Here is a 20,373-nt window from a genome sequence, read left to right as displayed (position 1 = left end):
AGACCGTCTTAAGCCGCATTCTGGGCTACAGGGCTCTCACCCCAGAACAGTTCCCTCTGTAGATCTAAGGTATCTGAGAGGTGGGATCACAGGTAAACCTCCCTCTGAGAACACTGGCTGAGAGAATCAATTCGGTACAAGAGTAGTTGAGGACACAAAGGTCTGGGGTGAGCCTGGACTGAGTGCAGAACCTCTCCCTTTCTACCTCATGGCCCCTGCAGTCTTTGAATGGCTGCTAAACCTCCAGGCTGGCAGAAGAGAGCAGCAGTCACAGTGGATGCTGGTACCTTCGCTAGGCCCTGGTCTCTGTACTTGCCATACGCTGTCTGCTGGTGGTTCTCTTGTTCTGAGGCACTGAAAACTTGCACCACCCACGCCTCGGAGCAACAGGACCGGGCCCCAGCTTGGTCTTTCTGCAAGCCTTCTGGCCCTGCCATTGCTATGGCTCCACTGCAGAACTGAGTTAAGGAAGAGGCCGTTTGCTCTCTGGAGCAGCAGTAGGCCCACGAGCTGCTTGCTCATGTCCATGTGAGGATTGCCCAATTCAGTGACTTTCTCCTTTTGCCCGTTCTGCCAGGAAGCTCAGAGCTATGCTTTGTGGGCAGTAGCTTCCTAAGCAGAAGGCTCTTTAATGTAATTAGCACCTCACTCTTTTCTTTTAAAACTTTGCATCATCTTTCAGAAGCTCTCCAAAATAATTTCAAAATGATTAATCTCACAGATTAATCATTGAGAAGAGGGACTTTGGGAATTTTATTTTCCCCTCCTGCTTCCTCATGGCATACCTTTGAAGAATAATTTGAGCCAGTGGGGATGAAGAAAGCTAGTGAGTACAGATGTATGCACAGGTGTGTGCTCTCTCTCCTCCCTCCCCTCCCTTCCTCTTTCCCCTCCATCTTTCCTTTCATCCCCTCCTTCCCTACTTCCTTCCTTCCTTTCTCCCTTCATGGAGAGAAAGGAAGCTCAAAGGACTAAAACCCCAAAACCTGACAGCTAAGATCAAGGTGAATTTCTTGCTGAAGTTGTCCTCCTCAGGTTTTTGCTTATAGTAACGTAAGGTAAAGCTGAGTCCACACAGTGAGCGCACACACGTACAGATTTGAAGCCCTGGGAGATGGTTACTTGGTCTCACGCCTGTTTCACCCCAGGCCAGGCTTTGAACTCTGGCTCCCCACAGAGCACTTACAACTTTCACCCCTAGGCCTCATCTAAAATGGAGACAATGATTAAACAAAACACAGTGTAACTGTCAGAGCAGTGCCCCGCACATAGCCGCTGCACAGTAGCTTTAATATCGTTCCTGCTTTCTCTGGCACAGGCTGGACTTTCTATAAAAGACTGGAGTGTACGTCTGCAGCTGCTGTAGAACTTGTTTCTTGCATTTTCTGCGTGGACCCGTGATGAGACCGTGGGTAACCTAGGATAGTTGGTCTAAGGAGGGCTGCAGAGGACACTTCTCCAGGAGCTCCGTGCCGGTACTTGTTGTTGATCCCTGATTATAGCTGACCATTGCAGAAGCCTCGAGGGTCTCTGCGATCACTCACTTAGCAGGCAAAGCCTAGGACTTCCGTGGCTCTGAAGCCCTCTTCCTGGCTCATGGGTCCCATGGCTTGAGCATCTTGCCAGGGAAATCTCTGGAAGACCACCTCCTCATTTTGGCTGTTGTACTTGATTTCATTATGTTATTACTAAATCCAACTGCCTGGGGGCTGGGTCCATGGAGACACCTTGTAGACACCTTGTAGACAGATGTATGTGTTCCTCCCTCAGGCTCAAGGAGTGGGAGAGAACAGCTTCCTGGCTCCTTGCATGAGATGGTGTGTATATCAGGCTTGGGGATCAAGGGCCTGGTTTTAGCTGTGAGTCAGAGGTGCTCTGAGGGTTCCATGGTGTCCTTCAGGCCTGAGGTCAGCACTGGGAAGGATGGCCATCAGATTCCCCACCTCGGTCCTCTGCCTAAACTACTCTCTGCAAAGGATGGCTCTTAGGGTCGTGTGCTGCCACCCAGCAGTGAGGAGCTGAGCTGTGCAGAGTTTGTGCAGCAGCCTCCTGGGCTGGATGTGGGTGGTGGAGAAAAAAATAAATGTCACCCGAGTGAACTTCCTCTTTCAGATTCTGTTTGACGGTGTTTATTCTTTCAGAACCGTTTTTTTCCAGATTCATAAAAAAAAAAAAATTGAAAATAAAAGGTTCAGGGATCTGTGCAGCTGGTGAAGTGCCTTTTACAAAAGCGTGAGGACCTGAGTGTGGCACCCCAGAACCCGGGTTAAAAATGGAAATTGGCAGCACACGCTATAATTCTACCGCTGGGTGCTGGGCAGAGAGATGTGGGTGGCTCTCCAGAGGTCATTGGTCAGTCAGCCTAGACAAACAGAGGAGTTTCATTGAGAAATCCTGTTTGAAAAGTAAAGATGGAAAGCAGTCAAGGGAAGACCCTTGATACTGACCCCTGGCCCCTACACCCATGTGCACATGTATCACACACACATTCTCGCCCACATGTACACGCACACAACAACAACAATAACAAAGCCAGTCAGTGTGGCTCCTTTCTGTTATCCCAGCACTAGGCAGGCTCAGGAGAATCTATAGTGTAAGGCAAGCTGAGGCTGCATAGTGACACCCTGTCTCAAAGATAGATAGATAGGTAGGTAGGTAGGTAGGTAGATAGATAGATAGATAGATAGATAGATAGATAGATAGATGGCGGCGAGGTGTCAGAGCAATAAGAGTCTTGCTGGTATTGTAGAAGGCCTGAGTTCAGATGCTAACAGCTACGTCAGGCAGCTCACAACTCTGTGTAACACGGCATAGACACACACTGAGAGAGAGAGAGAGAGAGAGAGAGAAAGAGAGAGAGAGAACTAAATGCTTAAGTTTTTCCAACCGTGAGACCCACCAGGCCTGACTTCTCCCCCCAGGCCTCTACAGGTAGGTGGTCCTTGTGTTTGTGCTAGGAATGCACAGAGGTCTCTGTGCCTGGCCATGCCTGTGTCCCATTTACAAGATGTCCTTTCTCTCCTCTGTCTCCCAGGTGCAGGAGGCCGCAAGTCGGGGCTTGAAGTTCGTTAGTGTGATACCTCAGTACCAGTCCTCTGTGAACTCAGCCACTGGCAGCCGTTTCCTGCCTGTTGCCAACAGTGTTGTGGATGCCAACGATGTGAAACATGCCTTTGGGGACCACGCATCCTCGGAAAATGATACCCCAAAGGCTGAAGTTATGGATGCTGCCACTGCAGGGGTGAACCGAAGACTGGAGCCCAATGCAGGATCTGCAGGGGAGGTGCCCTGTATCCAGCAGGCAGGCATCGCCCCTCCTGAAGAGATAGAGGCTGGTGATATTCCTCTGCGGCGGTTGAGTCCAGCCCTGGATGGACCAGAGGGTGAGCCCTCAGATGGGCATGCAGAGCAGCTCTCGGGGAGTAAGTGTCAGTGCCAGTTTTGACCTACTTAAGAGAGGCCAGCGGCTTCTTAGCATTCCCCAGGGCCTCTTAGGGAAAGAGAAGTGGAGTTAGCGTGTAGACACAGCAGGACCTCAAACAGAGAAAGCTTAGGAAGAGGCTGTCTTGGCTGCACAGCTGTTCGCCTACTGCAGTTGTGGATCGTGGCAGGTATCTTAGCCCAGGGAAACTGACTCGCAGGGACTCCGAAAGTGGCTTCTAGATGAAATAGTCACTTCTCCACCCTCAGAGGCGGTGTTTGTGAGCCTCTCTCTGGTGAGCTTGGACCTTCTGCTTCTAATGTCTACCAGAGCAAGGGCATGAGGCAGCTATGGAGGGCGTGCCATGCAGGCGTAGTATTTCTGCTCACTAGCATAGAAGTGTCCTCAGTGCTTGAAGCACATGCCGTTGAAGACGGGCACCATGGAGAAAGTGCTCCGTCAGGCAGAGGCCACCAGTGTGGGGCTTCTTCTCTCTCAGTGCTAATGGTTATTACATTGATGAATTCACATAACAACACAGCCATAACAGACGTTTATCAGTTCTTCCCGACTGACTACCAGGCTTTGTGCCGTCTTTCAAGGACCATCTCTGTTTTCCATCCAGTCTTAGGTTTCCGGTGTTCTCTTACCACTTCAGGCTGGCAGCCGGCACACCTCGCACAGGACTGAATGAAGGTGGGGTTGACACCATCTGTGCTATCTCTCTGACTGGTCTTTCCAGTGTAATAGGATGAAAAGATTTCCCAGAAGCCTTTTGTAGTTTTCAGTTTCTTTTTCTCTACTTTCGCTTGGAATTTAAATCCGTTGAGTGAGGTCTTTATGATAGCAATGGGGCCTCTCTGGCTTTTAGAAGGTGACCAAAGCCTCACGAGGGCATCTGTGTAGACCTTTCTCTGTCGTGTCCCCAGTGGCCATTTCTGCTGTGCATTAGCTAGTGCTTGAATTTGGCTTCTTGTAAGTGATAAGGGTGCTTAGAGAGTAGGAAACAGTGAAATATTTTATTTATTGCTCTGACAGTACTTCCTGAGAAGAAAGGATGGTCAGAATAGGATGGTCAGATCTGAGATCTAGTTGTAGGGTTGCTCTGAAGCAGAGATGCGACGGGGGCTGCCTCCCTTCTGAAATACAGCTGTCATTTACTCAAGACCTTCATCCTTGGCTTAGAGCTGTTCGTATGACTTTTTTCATCCCGCTGAGATAGACTTCTATCCCATCCTGATGGTAGCTGAGGTTTAGAACTGGTGTAAGGCTCCTGGAAGCTCCATCTTAGAGCTGGGGCCTGGGCATGCTGAGTTTTGAGAAGGAGCGTGTCTGTGGAACCATGGAACATGAGGACCCAGGTCAAGCGTGAATCCCAGGAGCAAGAGATAGGAGCCAGGGGTTGGGGAGCCCAAGCAGCACCTTCTAGCACCCCTTCTAGGTAGGTGGCAGTCTGTCCAGATACTTGCCGCTTGCTAATAACGTCTTCTATAAGGGGACTAGTAGCTTCCTAAGAAAAGGCACAACGCTAGGGACTTCCCGTGTGTGTGAGCTGTTATTCAGCGCCCTGGCTCTACAGTGCCACCCCTCACAGACTTCTGGCTCTAAAGGAGGCAGTCTGTCCAAGAGTCTGTCAGGAGTACAGATCTGTATCCCAGAACCCACCTTTCTCCTAGACCTCAAGACTCTGCTTTCCGTGTTTGACCCTTGGCCCTGGGAGGCCTTTCCTAGGACCCTTCTCAGGTGTCCACTGTCATGCTTCTACTCTGTGGCTCCTAACCTCGCTCCATTGCCCAGGATCTCCAATGGCTGAATGATGGAACCCCTCCCCTAACACCCAGAGCGCCTTGGCCTGCAGCCCCCATTTCCTGGGTCCTTGTCCTCTTCTGCACACTCAGATCCTTTGGGAAATGGCGGGTTAACGTGTCATGGAAGCCTCAGCCCAGCTGTGGGAAGCCTGGGCTTCAGTGACTGTTTCCATGCCTCCAGGTAGACAGTCATTTCCCTCTGCACATACAGCCCAGGCCCTGCCTTGCAAGCAGCTCTCAGGCACTGTTCTTCTCGCTCCAGCTTTTTTAAATCAGTTGATAAAGATGAGTTATAGTTTTCCCCAGATGTTACCTCAGTTGCTCCTCACCACAACTGTGCCAGGAGTGGCTACTGTTGCTCCTGGCTCAGGTGAGGAACGTCCCCTTCCTGAAGGCTGGACATCTGAGGACCCTGTCTCCACAGGTCATAGTCCCCACCTGACCCTGGCCTCTCCCCTGAGCCTTTTCTTAGGGAGTTGAGCGGGGGTTCCCTCCCTAGGGTGCCTGCCCTGGGAACACCCACACAACACCCAGTCCCAGCCTCACTAATCCTGTACCCTGCTCAGCTCTCTGCTTGCCTTTCTCTCAGCCTCCCTGCCCCGCCCCCACTCCCTACCCCAGTAAGGAGGTTGAAATGTTTAAGCCTCTTTCCGCCAGGAGAGCAATCACAGCAAGACAATTAAAAAAGGATTCAGAGGGTGCCTCCATTCTTCCTTCCTCTTCCTCTGTTAATTAGTTTCCTAGGTAGGAGGCAGCTAGGAGTAGATCCAGTCAGGGACGGTTCACAGCGGTCTTTCAGGAGCTACAGGGAGAGCAGGTGTGCTGACCCCAGTCCTGCATCGTGTCCCCCAGAGTTATACTCTTCTTGTTCACTGACGTTCATTTCTTGTCTGGGGACTTCCTTGAGGCTCCTGTGCCCAAGTAACCCTTGCAGCACCTTTGCTTAGGGAGCAAGAACCACCTGGGTGTGCCATCCAGTGTCAGGGTGAGAAAGACAGTCAACTTTCTCTCCGAGAGGACCCTGTTCAGTGGCCTCCCAGGCAGCCAGAATTGAGGGCTGGAGCTTTTCTGATGTGTATTTTTCTTTCCCTATGCTCATGGGGCAGTTAGACCATGGCATCTGCCTCCTCCACTGCTGCCACCTTTCCAGTGACCCACTGAGTCCATGGATAAATGTCCCCAACTGTGGCCACCAGCATCTACTTTGTACTCTAGTAAATTAATTAACCTCTTAGGAGATTTGAGCATGAGCCCAGGGTTTGAGAGGTTCGAAAGACTCTGGGCTCTGCTGCTCACTGGCTTGGATTCTGAGAGATACACCTGACCCTGCCAGGCCCAGAAGCTCCTGTGGAAGTTGAGTCAGCTATGGAGGGAGTACCTTGCTGTGCCTATTTCTGGATCTGCTTTGGTGCCCATGAATTGACCATTGGTTGTTGCTGTCATGTCAGGTGCCCTCACACTGGCCCAGAGGTGTCCCATGCCTGAGAGAAGGGTAAAGCAGCCTTCCACAGATTCAGGGATTCTATGGGGCCTTCCCACCACAGCGCTGTTGGTGCTCATTTTTTAATCTATTTTATTAGATTTCTTATGCCTCTAACTCCCTTCTCCACTCCTTATCCCTTCCAGCACCCCAATACCAGGTAGAAGAGAAAGGAGGTTAGTGGGGAGAGGGGGTGTAGTTTGCTTTAGCTGCTTCCTGCTGGTTAGGGTCCTTGAGTTCCTTGAGGCAAGTCCAATCTTTGTTTCAGGAGATCTCCAGCTTCTTCTCATCAAACCAAAAAAGCAGCAACTGGAGCAGCAGAGGCCTTCTTCTTTCAAGCCCCCAACCCCTCTCTGGGCCCTGGCATTTACACCCTCTCAGAGTCCCCAGAATTAAACCATCTGCAGTTGGCAACCATCACACTCCCCTCAGAGCCCACAGGAGGCAAATGGTCTGCTGTGGACCATCTGAACCAGCCCCATATCCCACACCTGGGATTAGAACAAGGAACATGTTTACATAATTGAGTTTGTAAAGACACCGCAACTTCCACTACGCAGCATCAATAGCCTCAGTGGAAGCTTTTCATCTTAGTTCGCCCTGCCCATGACTTGACCAGCTCCAGTGGCTCATTCACAAACTCCAGCTCTCTGGATCCACAACTGCAGACAAGCTACAGGCCTGCACCGTGGCTCAACACTCAGGCCCTAGTGTGGGACTCAGAACTGCATTCCTTTCTCTGTGTCCTTCCATATAGCATGGAAAGGGCCATCAGCCTAGCTGTGCTTCGCCAGCCCTCAGCCCGGGGTCTCCAGATTCTCCATGTACCCTGCTCAGGTCAATCATGTATGGCACCTTCCGTACTACAGAGACCTTGGAAGGACCAATAATTCTAAATGAAATGTGAGACCCCAGGTCACAGGGAAAGAGGACAAGAAGACAGTCTGTGCTCTTTGGGTACTCTGCCAGCCTGGTCCTTCAGCCATTCTCAGAAACAATACCTTCCTCTGGGGCTTTTCCCACATCTGGAAAAAGTTTCCAGCTGGGGCCAGGGTATTAGAGCAGTTGAGAAAATTTAAACAAACTTGGGGCTCCGCTTCAGAATCTTTGGTCTCTGCTCACATATGAAGTGTGTTGGAGTTTGCGGCGGGGGGGATGGGAACATCAAAATACATTATTTTTAGACAGTTTCTTTTGGTTGGTTTCCGTGTGAGTGGAAGACCCGACTAAAGGGTTGTGTATCTCTCATCAGGACTGCCTGGATCCTCTTCCTCTGTGGTCTGGCAAGGCCACATTGCCAGGGGGAAGTGATCAAAGAGTAGGCAACCAAGTTCATGCCAGAGGCAACCCCTGCTCCCCTTACTCAGAAGCCCACATAGAGACTGAGCTGCCTATTGGCTACATCTGAGCAGAGGGTCTAGGTCCTCTCTATGCATGGTTCTTGGTTGGTGCATCAGTCTCTGCAGGACCCCCTGGGCCCAGATTTTTTAGCTTTGTTGGTCTCCTTGTGGGGCTTCTGTCCCCTCTGGGTCCTTCTATCTCCCCCCACACCTTCTTCCATAAGCTTCCCTGCACTCTGCCCAAAGTTTGGCTGTGATTCTCAGCATCTACTTCAGTCCCCTTTTGGGTAGAACCTCTAAAGAGGACCCTTTAAGCCAGACTCCTATCCTGTTCCTTCTCTTCAACCACTTCTAGTGTCTGTTCTATTTAACATTCTAAGGGCTGGTGGGGAGGAGGACTCTCCCTTTCAATGGACTAGGGTAGGGATAGGGAGAAGAGGGCGGGAGGGTGGGACCGGAAGTTGTTGAGGGAGGAAGCTACAATCAGGATATAAAATGAGTGAATTGTAAAAATAAAATTACAAAAGGGGGAGTGTGTGTATCTGAGGTCAGGTCTCTCTAAGTACACATTACTGAGAACACTGCTGTGGCTTCTCACCAGCATTCCCCTTTCCTGCCTTTTGGAAAGTGTGTTTCTGTCTCTGGCTTCAGCCCTGCCTCCTGGAGAGGACAGAGCCTGGAAAGCTGAGATGCTGTGGACCCTTCCTATTTCACCCTCTCCTCCCTCCCTCCTCAGACTCGCCACTCCTCATTTCGGCCTTGCTCCTCTTCTGTTTTGTGATGCCTTGGAAGAATGGTATTTTTATTCTGTGAGTGAGGGTCCTTCAGTGTGTTCAAATGTTAGCAGGTGTGGCCACGACCAAATTCTCTCAGCGCAGCAGCTCTGAGTTCTCACACCTGTTGCTTTTGTGCTTAACTGTAAACGACTATTTGGCCTGTGCTCTGCACCAATCCTGTAGACACGAGTGCTTCAAGAGTGTCTTTCAAGCCACGCAGATGGGTGCCTCAGTTGTCTTGTCCTTGGTGGATACATCTGAGGTGAGGTCTACCCAGTGGCCCTTTGGTAACTGCTCACTAGCAGTTGAGATTTCCACAAAGCTTATCTCATCTCCCCTCTCTTTCCAGCGTCACTCCTGTGCTGTGCTGTGCTGTGCTGTAGTGTCTGCAGAATTAAGATAGCCATAATGTTTGTTTTTAATGAGTGAGTTTATTATAAAGTATGCAACAAGTCAAAGGAAAGAATAAATACCAGATAGATAATAGATAGGCAAGTAGGTAGATAGATAGACAGACAGCAAAACCTGAATAAACCAGGTACTTACAACACCCAGCAGAATTGGTGGAGGAAGTTGAGGCAGACAGTCCCTGCTCCCCTTACTAGAAGACCCCCCTGGAGACAGAGCTGCCTATTGGCTACATCTGAGCAGGGGTCTAGGTCCTCTCCGTGCATGGTCTTTGGTTGGTGCGCCAGTCTCTGCAGGAGCCCCTGGGCCCAGATTTGTTTGCTCTGTTTTGGTCTTCCTGTGGAGTCCCTGTCCCCTCTAGATCCTTTTATCCCCCGACTCAAGACTCCCTGCACTTTGTCCAAAGTTTGGGTATGAGTCTCACCATCTGCTTCGATCCCTTGCTGGATGGAGTCTTTTAGAGGACATATATGTAGGCTCCCATCCTGTTCCTTCTCTTCAGCCACTTCTGTCTATTCTATTTGCTCTTCTGAATGAGGATTAAGCATCTTCCCTAGGGTCTTCCTTGTTACTTAGCTTCTTTAGGTCTATGGACTGTAGTATGGTTATCCCGTATTCTATGGTAAATATCTGTTTATGAGTGAGTATATACCATGCTTATCTTTCTGGTTCTGGGTTACCTCACTCAGGATGATCTTTGCCAGATCCATCCATTTGGTGGGCACTTTCTTATCATGGAATAAGCAATGGTAACATCTGTTGATAAAAGTTTGCATTCTGGCTGTTCTCAAAGGATGGCGATCTTACTCTTAAGCTGTATTGCTGTCTTCATCCCTGTAGCTAAGTTGGGAGGAAAGCCCGTTCCCATACAAGTGTTCTTGGAGGACACTTGACATCAACATGATTGGGTGTGAAATGGGGGCAGGTAGACCCACTTCAAGAACCATCTTCTCAGTGAGCTCAAACAGTACAAGACAACTAACCCCTATGATATAGTGCAGTAGTATCAGCCACTCTTTGTGGAAATCTTGGAGCGTCTACTTTGAAGGATACAAAGACCTACCAGATGAGACTCTTCCTTCTTCAGTTACTTTTATTGAACTTTAGGGATGTAGGACTGGAAAACACCTCATTGCTAGCTATTCCTGCCCCAGCTTCAACCCCTGACTCGTTTCCTCACATCGCAAACTTTCTTGTGTCACCCCATTCTTGCTGTGGTTATTTAACTTTATTATATTCTTAAAATCTGAAGATTATTAAACAATATTATAAACACCACAGGGCCATTCAACTGGATATAGCGTCTTCATACAAACAATTTTCAAGAAGATGAAGTTTAAGAAAGAATCTAGTTGTATCGGAAATGACATGAGTGACTTAAGCTTTTATACATTTGCATTGTTTAAGGCACACTTGGTATTCTTTAGAAAATGTTCATCCTTGTCCTGGTGAACATTTGTTGTCATTTAGAACAAATATGCAATACATGTATAACTGATTCTCAGAGCGTATATGTATTATACAACTATATAAAATGATAACACGCAGCACCATTCTCCTTGGAAAGCTCTCATTCATAAAAATGAAGCTGCAGTGTCAGAATTAACACATCTTTCAAAATGCAGCAGAATTGATGGCTCAGAACGAAGAAAATTAGAAATATTGCTCCTGTGTGGGGGCCAATCGATGGAGAGTTTCTGATCACCTGAATAATAAGCTGAGAGGTGCTGGTGATAACAAAATGATGTACCCTTTAGGGAATAAACACCTACACAGAGCTCTTTATTACCTCTGTGGCAGTGGGCAGTGCCAAGTTAAATTCAAAAAGCCACTTGTGTATTCTCACAGATACAGAGTAGTGTATAAATATGCTAAAGTATCGTATGAGTAATGAAATAAAACAAAACAAAACTTTAAAATCTGGGAAAATATTGAAGACCACTTTGTGCAAGCTTCTAAACTTTCTATTCTCCCCTTACCATGCACAAATACAACACCAAGGGCACTGACAGAAAAGAAGATATTTTATACGGCTCTTTTCTGTCTAGGAGTAGCGGAAGATCACGAACGGAACATTGCAAAATCGGACGTAAAATAATTGAGGAGAGCTTAAATGCATCTTCAAATTCTTTTGTGAGGAAAAATTCTCATGTTTTTATAATAGATGTTAAGTTGCTGTTTTTCTTCCCCTTTGGGGTTTGTTTGGTTCTAGATAGAAAGGTTAATTCAAATGGACAGTTTTCCTGCTTGCTACATGAAATATACTTGTAAACACAATAAAATAATTAAAGACATGAACAATGAATAGCCAGTTTTATGTATGCTAATAAAAACATATTAAATGGTATTTAAAGAGTAAGTACAATCAACATAATTGTACAATTTTGAGGAAACATTTTATAAAAACCTTCTATGAAATAAAAACTGATAAGAAAAACTACTTTTAAAGTAACGTTTTCAGTACACCTGAGAATTATCTCGAAACTAAATTTGCATATTTTCAATTATATTTTGCTTTTTTAAGTATCTCAATGTCAGAGCATAATTTTGACACTGGTCCTATTTCAGCCCCACGTACTTCAGCAGCTGCTCGGCTCACCCTTCGGCAGTAGCAGGGCTTTCCCGTCAGTCTCAAGCAGTCTGAAAAGTCGACTAGGGGCTGATAGCTGAAGATCTTAGAGTTTCATAAACTGTATCACCTTCATTCAGTGGTTCATAACCTGTACTGCTTCATCCACAGTCCAGGTTGAAGATCCTTACAGAACCCATTTCAGGATACTGGGGTCAGATACAGCTACATTACTTGAAGTTAGGGCTGTTTCTTCATCTTCAAAAGATACATACGATCTGCCTGAGGTTTGCTGACTGCTGTGCGCTTGTGTCTTCTCTCAGCATGTAGGGATGCTGTCCTCAGAGTCTTCAAGTTCAGAATTTATGGTCAAGTCAACATCAGCGACATTTGTTGCTTTCCATGTTTATAAAAATAATCTCAAATTTTCCTGGTGGCTGCGATACATTTCCTCTTAGGCAACATCACCCATCTGGGAAGATGTCCCAGGAGTTGTATTTGCACCCCATCCACCAAAAGTAATATGAATTTGATCTCCTTTGACAGCTCCAACTGTGGGAGGACAGAACAGAAATGGATTTTTGTCTAGTGACAGCTTCAATCTTCATCCCAAATTTAAAAGGACATAAAAACACTATAGGTGCCAGTTCACATCCAGTTAGCGTCTACTGTAGGAACACGGGCCATGATGAAACATTCATCCTGTACCCAGTGGAGGCTGAAGTAAAGCTCTTTCTTGTTCACATGTGCCAAAAGAGTGTATGTCTGTTGAATCAACAAGGCTCCAAAACTCACTATTGTCACTACCATCCAGTTGTGAACGTAATCTGTCTCTAATAATTCCAGTACCAGAAGTGACACACACAGAAGCAATAATATGAGGTTCATGGGCTTCAAATTTCACACCAACTTGGAATTCACTAGTTGCTGGAGTCTTAGACTGAAATATTGTGAGGAGGAATTTGCAGATCCAGCCTCTTTCAAATGCTTATGCCAGTCAAAAGAAATCGAGGGCAATCATCTTCACTTCTAAATGTGTGTTCTGGCCTTCCCAAGGACTGTTGTTCGTGTTCTCTCAGTATTGCCATTTCTCCTGGGCAATTATCAGGCTTAACACAGCCTTACCCTCAATACACAGTCTGCATAGGCCTGCATAGTCTCCTGAAAATCATATTCACAGAGCCTGGGCCAATGTGCTCACGTAGATGCTGAACTTTCTGTGGATCCAGAGAGAGTCCACAATCTCCACATCTTTATATATATTTTATATATTTATATAGACATAGACTTCAGTCCCGGTTCAGTAACCAGTTGTCCTAAAACCAGCTGTCATTCTCCAGTGGCAAGTACCATAAAATCATCTGGAATAGATGGTCTTCTGTTTATTGGTGGGAAAATCCCCTGAGATAGGGTTGTATATTTATAAGTTTGCTGGAAGAAGATTTTCTTCACCATCTTCATTGTCATCCTCTTTCTTCTTCATCAACTTCACTGCCTCCATTGTCTTCATATTGACTTTTGATCTCTAGAGCTGTTTCATGTTCGTCTTCAGGAGGTATGGTGTGGTCCTCCTTAAGTCTGAGGACTGTTTTCTGCTTACATTTTTCTTAGCTGGAACTCCTTCATTTTCCAAAGCTGTGGTTCTGTATTTCCAAGGTCTACACATGGCTTTGCTCTCTGGTGTCTCTTCAGCTTGGCTTTGAACAAGGCCTATAGTAGGGTTATGAACATGAGCCTTAAGGATGAAAGGCTGGGCACTGAACATTATCATACTGCAGGCAGTGGCAGAAGCGTTCAAGGTAGCCAAGTGGAAATGATTCACTATTCACTGGAAGGAGCTGAACAGCATGGACTTTCCTACCAAGAAGGCTGTTATCATTTCTTCTCTGTGATTATCTGGCTTAGCAAATTGAAACACAGACTTGCCTTCAATGGCACAGTCCTCATAGGCCTGCATAGTCCACTGGGGGAATCACATTCACAGGGCCTGGGCCAATGTGCTCAGGCAGATAGATGCTGAACTTTGTGTGGATCCAGGTAGAGTCCACAATCTCCATGTTTATATAGAGAGACACAGAGTTCATTCACTGTCCAGTGGTATCCTCTTCTGCTTTATTCTTCAGTACCATCCAACCTTGTATTCATGATGGGGATGTGTTTTCTTTTGAAGGAAATTTTTCTTCCAGTCCCATGGACATATCTGTTTCCTCTTATGTCTCCTGTCATTTGATCTGTATGCTCCAGGACCTAAGTTCTTGGTAGAAATCTTTTCTGGGCTAGATATGACATCTTGGTCAGGCAGGTAGGCTAAAAGGTACTTGGTTGGTCGGGCTTAAATGACAGGGCTGCTTTTAATTCAGGTTGCACCATCCTGTTAATTTCCAGTCTCTGGAGCTCCTCCTTGTTCATCTTCAGAAGGTGTAGTACAGTCCTCCTGAGGTCTGAGTGCTGTTCTGTGCTTGCATTTTTTTCTCATCTGGAACTGCTTTTTTTTTTTTTTTTTTTTTTTTTTATTTTCAAAAGCTGTGTTTCCAAGGTCTACACACGCTTACAATTCAGGTTTCCCAATTACAACTCAGGTTGTAGTTTCCAAAGGTAGATGCTTGGTTTGTTGCTTGGAATAGCTTGATGAAACTCCCTGTCGATTCAACAGACCTCATAGCTCAGGAACCTCAGCAGTGCTTTCCAGGTGGGGTTGGGGGATAGCCTTTGTTCTAGAATGCAGCCACTACATGGGAAGCTCCAGGTGTTCTGGGATGGACTTGTTTGTTGTTGTGACCTCCTGCCCGAGAGCAAGCAGGAATGGTGTGCCCTGTGGTCAAAGCAGACTCTCCATAAAATCCCTTTACGAAAATAAAGGAAAGTGAGCCCATTTTTAAATGATCTATGTGTATGCAGTCAGAGCCCTAGAGAAGAGCGCTTGCTGTACAAACGTGTGGGGTTGAGTCTGAATCCCCAGAACCCACATCAAAAGCCAGGTGTGGCTACCCCTGCCTGTAAACCAACCACTGAGGGGTGGAAAGAGGCAGAGCCTCAAGTTCACTGGTCATGCAGTCTAGCCTTGAATGGCAAGCTTAGCAAGAGGCCACACCTCAAGGCAAAAGGCAATGAAGGAGACACCTAAATCATGTGTGCATGTATGCATGGCATGCTTGCGCGCGCACACACACATACATACATACACCCAGCTAATACTTAGATAATACCCAAATGGCACAATCCTGAAATTTGGGAGCCTACATTCTAGAGTTTAAGTGTGGGTGTCCCATGTCCAGAGCTCACGCATGCTTTGTCCTTCTGCCGAAAGCCAACCATTGTTCATGACCTTTAGATTTTTGTGTTTGGAAGATGGGGATTTCCTTATTTCTTCAGAAGGATGTTTTTGGCAGACAATGCGTATGCCCAACCTGCCTGTGGAAGGAAAGCTTTCTAGGCTGGGCCAGCCCTGGTAACTTGACTAAATGAATAGTGCAAAAATAGACTCCAGTGTGTATTGAAATCCCAGGTATTTGCTCCTGGCAGCAGCTTCCCGCTAGCCGTGGTTGGCAGCATGAACAGCATGTCAGCGGCGGGGTGGTAGTGATTATTGATTTCTGGGCTATAAATGAAAGAATGGAGAGCTCCAGGCTTCACACCCAGGGCCTGCCTGACTGATTGAGCTGACCGGCTACTCCAGGCAGAAACCCCCATTTACAGGAACATATTTATTTTTACATATCAATGGACTTGATGTACTTGATTGAGTATTATGGGTTTGGCCCCAGGAAACCCTCCTGCAGTTTATAAATAGTACGTTTAGGGATGTAAAAGGTTCCTGGAATTAGAGAAGTGTTTTTCTTTTTATGAATCGCCCCCACCCCCACCACACACACACCCTTTAAAGACTTTTACATTTACTTCCCACTATTTGTACGCATTTCTAGAAATATACTTATTCCAGATATTTAACAATGCAAATTAATTTTGAGTAACAGTGATCTATATTTTAGAATAAAAAAACCAAATCCCAGCTAGGGAAGTAGAGTACTTGCTTAACAGGCATGAAATTGGTTCAGTTTCCAGAACCAAATAAGCTGGTTGTAGTGACATCTTACTGTAATTCAAGCACCCGGTAAGTAGAGGCTTATCCTCATCTATTCACTGAGTTTAAGGCTAGCCTAAGGTGGGTACATGAGACCCTATCTCAAAACAAAGCAAAAACCGCAGTCTTTATCCATAGCACAACTTCTAAGGCCCTAGTCCCTTGAAGGCAGCTTCAATTACTGCTGAAAATGCCGTTTTATTATCTGGCAAGAGTGTGGCCTCAGGGATTCAGAACTGATACCACATTCTCAGGCTCCAGGGAGATTCCACTGAACCCAATTTAGCAGATTTGTTCTGTGAGCTAACATCTCTCCCTCCATCCTTTTTACAAATCCCAACAGAAATGGAGATCTTCGCCTTTTTCAACAGACCGAAGAGCCAGCAGAAGTGTCGGCAGTACTACCCCGTCACCATCCCCCTCCAGGTCTCCAAAAATGGCCAAACAGTGAGCAGTCTGGATGCCAGCTGGCTGGAGCACATGAGTGACCATTTCCGGAAAGGCGGCGTACTGGTGAACGCCGTCTTCCAGCTTGCAATGGCCAATGGTATGGAATCCGTTACCTCTTCTCTTCCTGTTCCCGTGATCTTGCCTCTTCTCTCAAGCTTCCTCTATAGGGAGAGCTGTGTAGCCAGTAAACACAGGGCATTTGGTTTCTAATGACCATACCTCAGGCTGGACCCTTTGTTCTGTGAGACTCTCCAGGAATGAAGATGGTTTTTCCTAGCCAGTGGTAGCTCCCATCCTTGTTGCTTTTAGAGTCTTTTAAGATGATAACTCCCTAAGACTGTTAATTTCCCTCCTCAGATCATGCCACTCCAGAAGTGCATTTTGTAGACAGTATTTACAGTCCAAAGTAGCAATAGCAGCACTGTGGAACTGACACAGTTAATAATAGCAGCGCCTCCCTCCCAGCTGTTGCTGGGACCCAACCCTCCTGAATCTGAACTGCTCAGTAGTCTTCCCCAGTGGGCTCACCTCTGGAGCTTTGCTGCCTGGAACAGTACAATTGCCCTCAGCATTTAAAAAGACTTCTGGGAAGTCTGTGCAGAATGGGGAAAGGTTTTGAACCACAAAAGGCTGTGGGATTAACGTGGCTGCGAGTTGGGTCATCTTCGGAGACAATGAAGCAGTTTTAGGGTGTGCAGCTAGCATGCCAGCATGGGCAGGGTTGTGAAGCAGCAGGATTCCTAAGGAAGTGAGATGTAACACAGAACTTTTGCATCCCAGCAGAGCCTGGCAGGGGCATTTACAGCTGGTTTGATGGCGTTTAGCTTCTCAGGCCTGAGCAGGGCTGGGAAAACTGTGCTTGTTTCTCTGTTTCTCTCTTAACCTGGCTATCAACCAAATAATCGAGACTCATTATTTTTTAATAAGCTTCACAGCGCAATAACTGAGAAGTTCCTACTCTATTCTTAACCCTCTGAGCTAATCTGGCTTCCCTCCAGTGTGCATCCCAGAATACTTGCACTTTTCGGCTTTCCTGCTCCAGCTCCTCTCTCCTGATGTCTCCTGGACCTCTGCCTGTGCTGAATCCCCTATTTCCTCTTCTAATTCCTCCTCCCCTGGCTGGCAGGAAGTCCAGCCCTATTCTCTCCCCTGCTCAGCATTTGGCAGTAAACCGTTTAATTGGCCTATCAGGGAACAATTGAGGGGCAGTGATTACACAACATTTAGACAAGAGATTCTCAGGACTAGGATTGCAACCAGATATGAGGGATACAGAAATCAGCGTTTGAATTACACAAGAACCTTATGCCTACATCTCTCCCTTTTAGTGTAATAAAAGGATATTTCTCTTACAATAACAAACTATATGTAATAATGACAATTACAAAAACGATTAGGTAAGATTTACATTTCTACTTTTGGCACACTTGGATGAAGTATTCTACTATCTACCAGTTTCTATCATCCTAAACAATTTAAGTTTAACTGTGATACTATAACTATCTAGTCTTCAACCCCATCAGAGACTTAAGAAGGGATAAAATTCATAAATATGTAGGAAGTGCAGAAAGCCGTTTCCAAACATATAAAAATGACAGAGATATTTGGCTGCATGGACAGTTCCCCCTTCTTCCCCAAATCCTTCCATAATGTTGGAGGATCATCTCCAGCCTTCTGGCTCAGAATACCCGACAGACTTTTTTGTGAAGCAATAATTATAAAGAACTTGCCTACTTTGTCCTTGCAAAGCATGGCAAAGCTTGACTCTTCTGCATCCAGTTTGTCCAGTTTTGGACAGTATTTTGTAGTTGACGCAAGGGCATTTTCTCACCCAGTGGCTAGCTTGCCACATATGAAGCCTTTGATGCCCTTTGAAGTAGAACTGGGATGCTGCCAGGAGCAGACCTGTCTCATAGTCAAAAAAGCCTAAAGTTAATAAAAATCTTTAAATGCCATATTGTGTCGATCTTTGAGGTTTTTGAAAGCTATCTATTCATCTATCTTATTAGAATTGTTTGTTTTTTGCTATTTATTATCTGTCAATCTAGAAATATATTTTTTGTAATGACTTGGTTGTCTGACTTCTAATATGCATTTCTTACTTATCCTAAACAGTTTATAATAGTAGCTTTTAAAATGGATAGAACTTAACGTTGCATTTTAAAGAATGATGCAGTGTTAGGTACGATACTTCAGCATGTTGTAACCAAATATAATCTTAAATCTGTATTAATATACAAAGATCTATACCAATGTAAGATTTTTTGGCTTATTTATGCCCTTTGGTCTAAAATAATATTTAAAAATTTACGCTTTTACTTATCATTCCTATAACCAACCCCTTTAAAACAATAAATAACAAACATCTCTCACCCATAGAATGACAAAACCATACACCCCATCTTGGAAATGGGGCATAGTTTTCTTAAATTGCTTCCTGGTGATTTGGGATATCATTTTTCTTTTTTGGGGGAGCAGGGGCAAGAAAATTGAGATACTGTCCAGTCTTAAGAAAGCTAGCTGTAACTTTTGCTGTCCAGAGCTTAACTGAAGTCCTGTCCGGAACAGTCTGTGACGCTGGACTATCTAGTTAGCTGTTTTGAAATTGCCCTCGATACAGATTTTTGAGGAAACAGTTATTGAGGCTGTCTGTGAAGTAGGATCACCTGGGCTTCTTGTCTTTTTTGGTATCTGGTCCTCTTTCTCGCAAAATATTAACTTTCAAAAGTTTGTACTTTTTTAATTTTTGTTTTTATTAGTTACAGCTTATTCACTCTGTATCCCACCTGTAGCTCCCTTCTTCTTTCCCTCCCAATACCACCCTCCCAAAAGTTTGTACTTTTTTTGTATTAATGTATGTATGGGCTCTGCACTGAGCACAGTTCAGTTAAAGGTGATTCTCTGTTCCCTCTTCAAGTAAGTAAGACACTTGTTTTTCCATATAAGTTAGTTTGGATTGTATAACCATAGTTTAAAATAATTTTCATCTATTCCATTTAAAATAATGGCATGATAAGTCCTGAGGATTTTTGTAGCCAGAGATTTATTGGCCATGCACAGTTTAAGTCCTGGCTGGAGACATTTTCATCGCTCAGTCTCAGCTGTTCCCATGTGGAAGGATCAGCAAACTATGTCGCCTGACCTGTTTCATCTTCTTGGTTTCTTTCCTTCTGTCTGCAGCCCAGATCTTCAGGAGGTCTCCCACTGTCAAATCTGAGTTTGGATGGAATACATAGCTTTTATGTTTTCTGTTGAGACAAGAACATATTCTCCTTCCCAGCACAACACATTTCCTGTCTTCCATTTTGGAATTAGGGCCTGCATATGCTGATCTAATTGAGCAGTCCTTTCTAAAATCCAGTGTGTCTTAGTAGGAGGTATGCTGCTTGTCTCCTTTAATAATTTTGAAATCAGTAAATCATTATTTAATCTATTTTGGGGAGATGTTGTACTCCCCTTCTGTTTTATGACTACCTTTTTAAAATTACTGTTAGATCTTTTCATAATTATATAACCTATAGGACTATAAGTTATAACTATAACAGATTTCACGTCATAATATCTAAAAATTGTTGTATTCCAATAGATATACATGCAACATCAGCCCCAGTTTAGAAAGGCATCTCCAAGAACAGTCACCATCTCTAACAAATGTATGACCTTAGAATCCTGTTCTCCAGAACTTAAGAAAAAAGCCCATTGGAATTCTGAATATGAACCCCTGGCATGATGCATATATTTGAATTCTCCAAACTGCAAAATGGAGCACACAAGCCACTGTATAACCTTATCCCAAGGCTACACAAACAGGATCTGCATTTCTGCTTTAACTTATAGACCTTTATCCAGTCCTCGAATTGACAGTACAGTTAAAATATCTAATCTGACCATGTTGGCTGATAGGCAAAGCGTTTTTATCCAGTATCTCAATGGGTTGCCATGCGGTTTCTTTAAGTGTGGATTTTTCTTATCTGGAACTACTTCTTTTGGTGTTGTTGTAAATTCCAGGGGGCGTTATCTGAAGGTTGCCTGTTTTTATT

At 45.5% G+C, this 20,373-nt stretch overlaps 1 protein-coding gene across 2 annotated transcripts in view; it reads left to right on the top strand.

The window, feature by feature from the left end:
• Rftn1 (raftlin, lipid raft linker 1) overlaps window positions 1-20,373 on the top strand; it is a 201,743-nt gene that overhangs the window by 123,914 nt on the left and 57,456 nt on the right. The window contains exons 5-6 of one of the 2 annotated variants that reach the window (XM_021636247.2): window positions 3,035-3,383; window positions 16,227-16,430. In XM_021636247.2, coding sequence (XP_021491922.1) covers window positions 3,035-3,383; window positions 16,227-16,430 — 553 coding nt within the window. Of the gene's footprint in view, window positions 1-3,034; window positions 3,423-16,226; window positions 16,431-20,373 lie in introns of both variants that reach the window. The other variant, XM_021636246.2, reaches the window with a different exon arrangement.

This window comes from Meriones unguiculatus, chromosome 16, assembly GCF_030254825.1.
Source record: "Meriones unguiculatus strain TT.TT164.6M chromosome 16, Bangor_MerUng_6.1, whole genome shotgun sequence".
Lineage (NCBI taxonomy): Eukaryota > Metazoa > Chordata > Mammalia > Rodentia > Muridae > Meriones > Meriones unguiculatus.
Note: the sequence above shows the minus strand (reverse complement) of the source record. Positions and strands in the feature narration are given on the sequence as shown.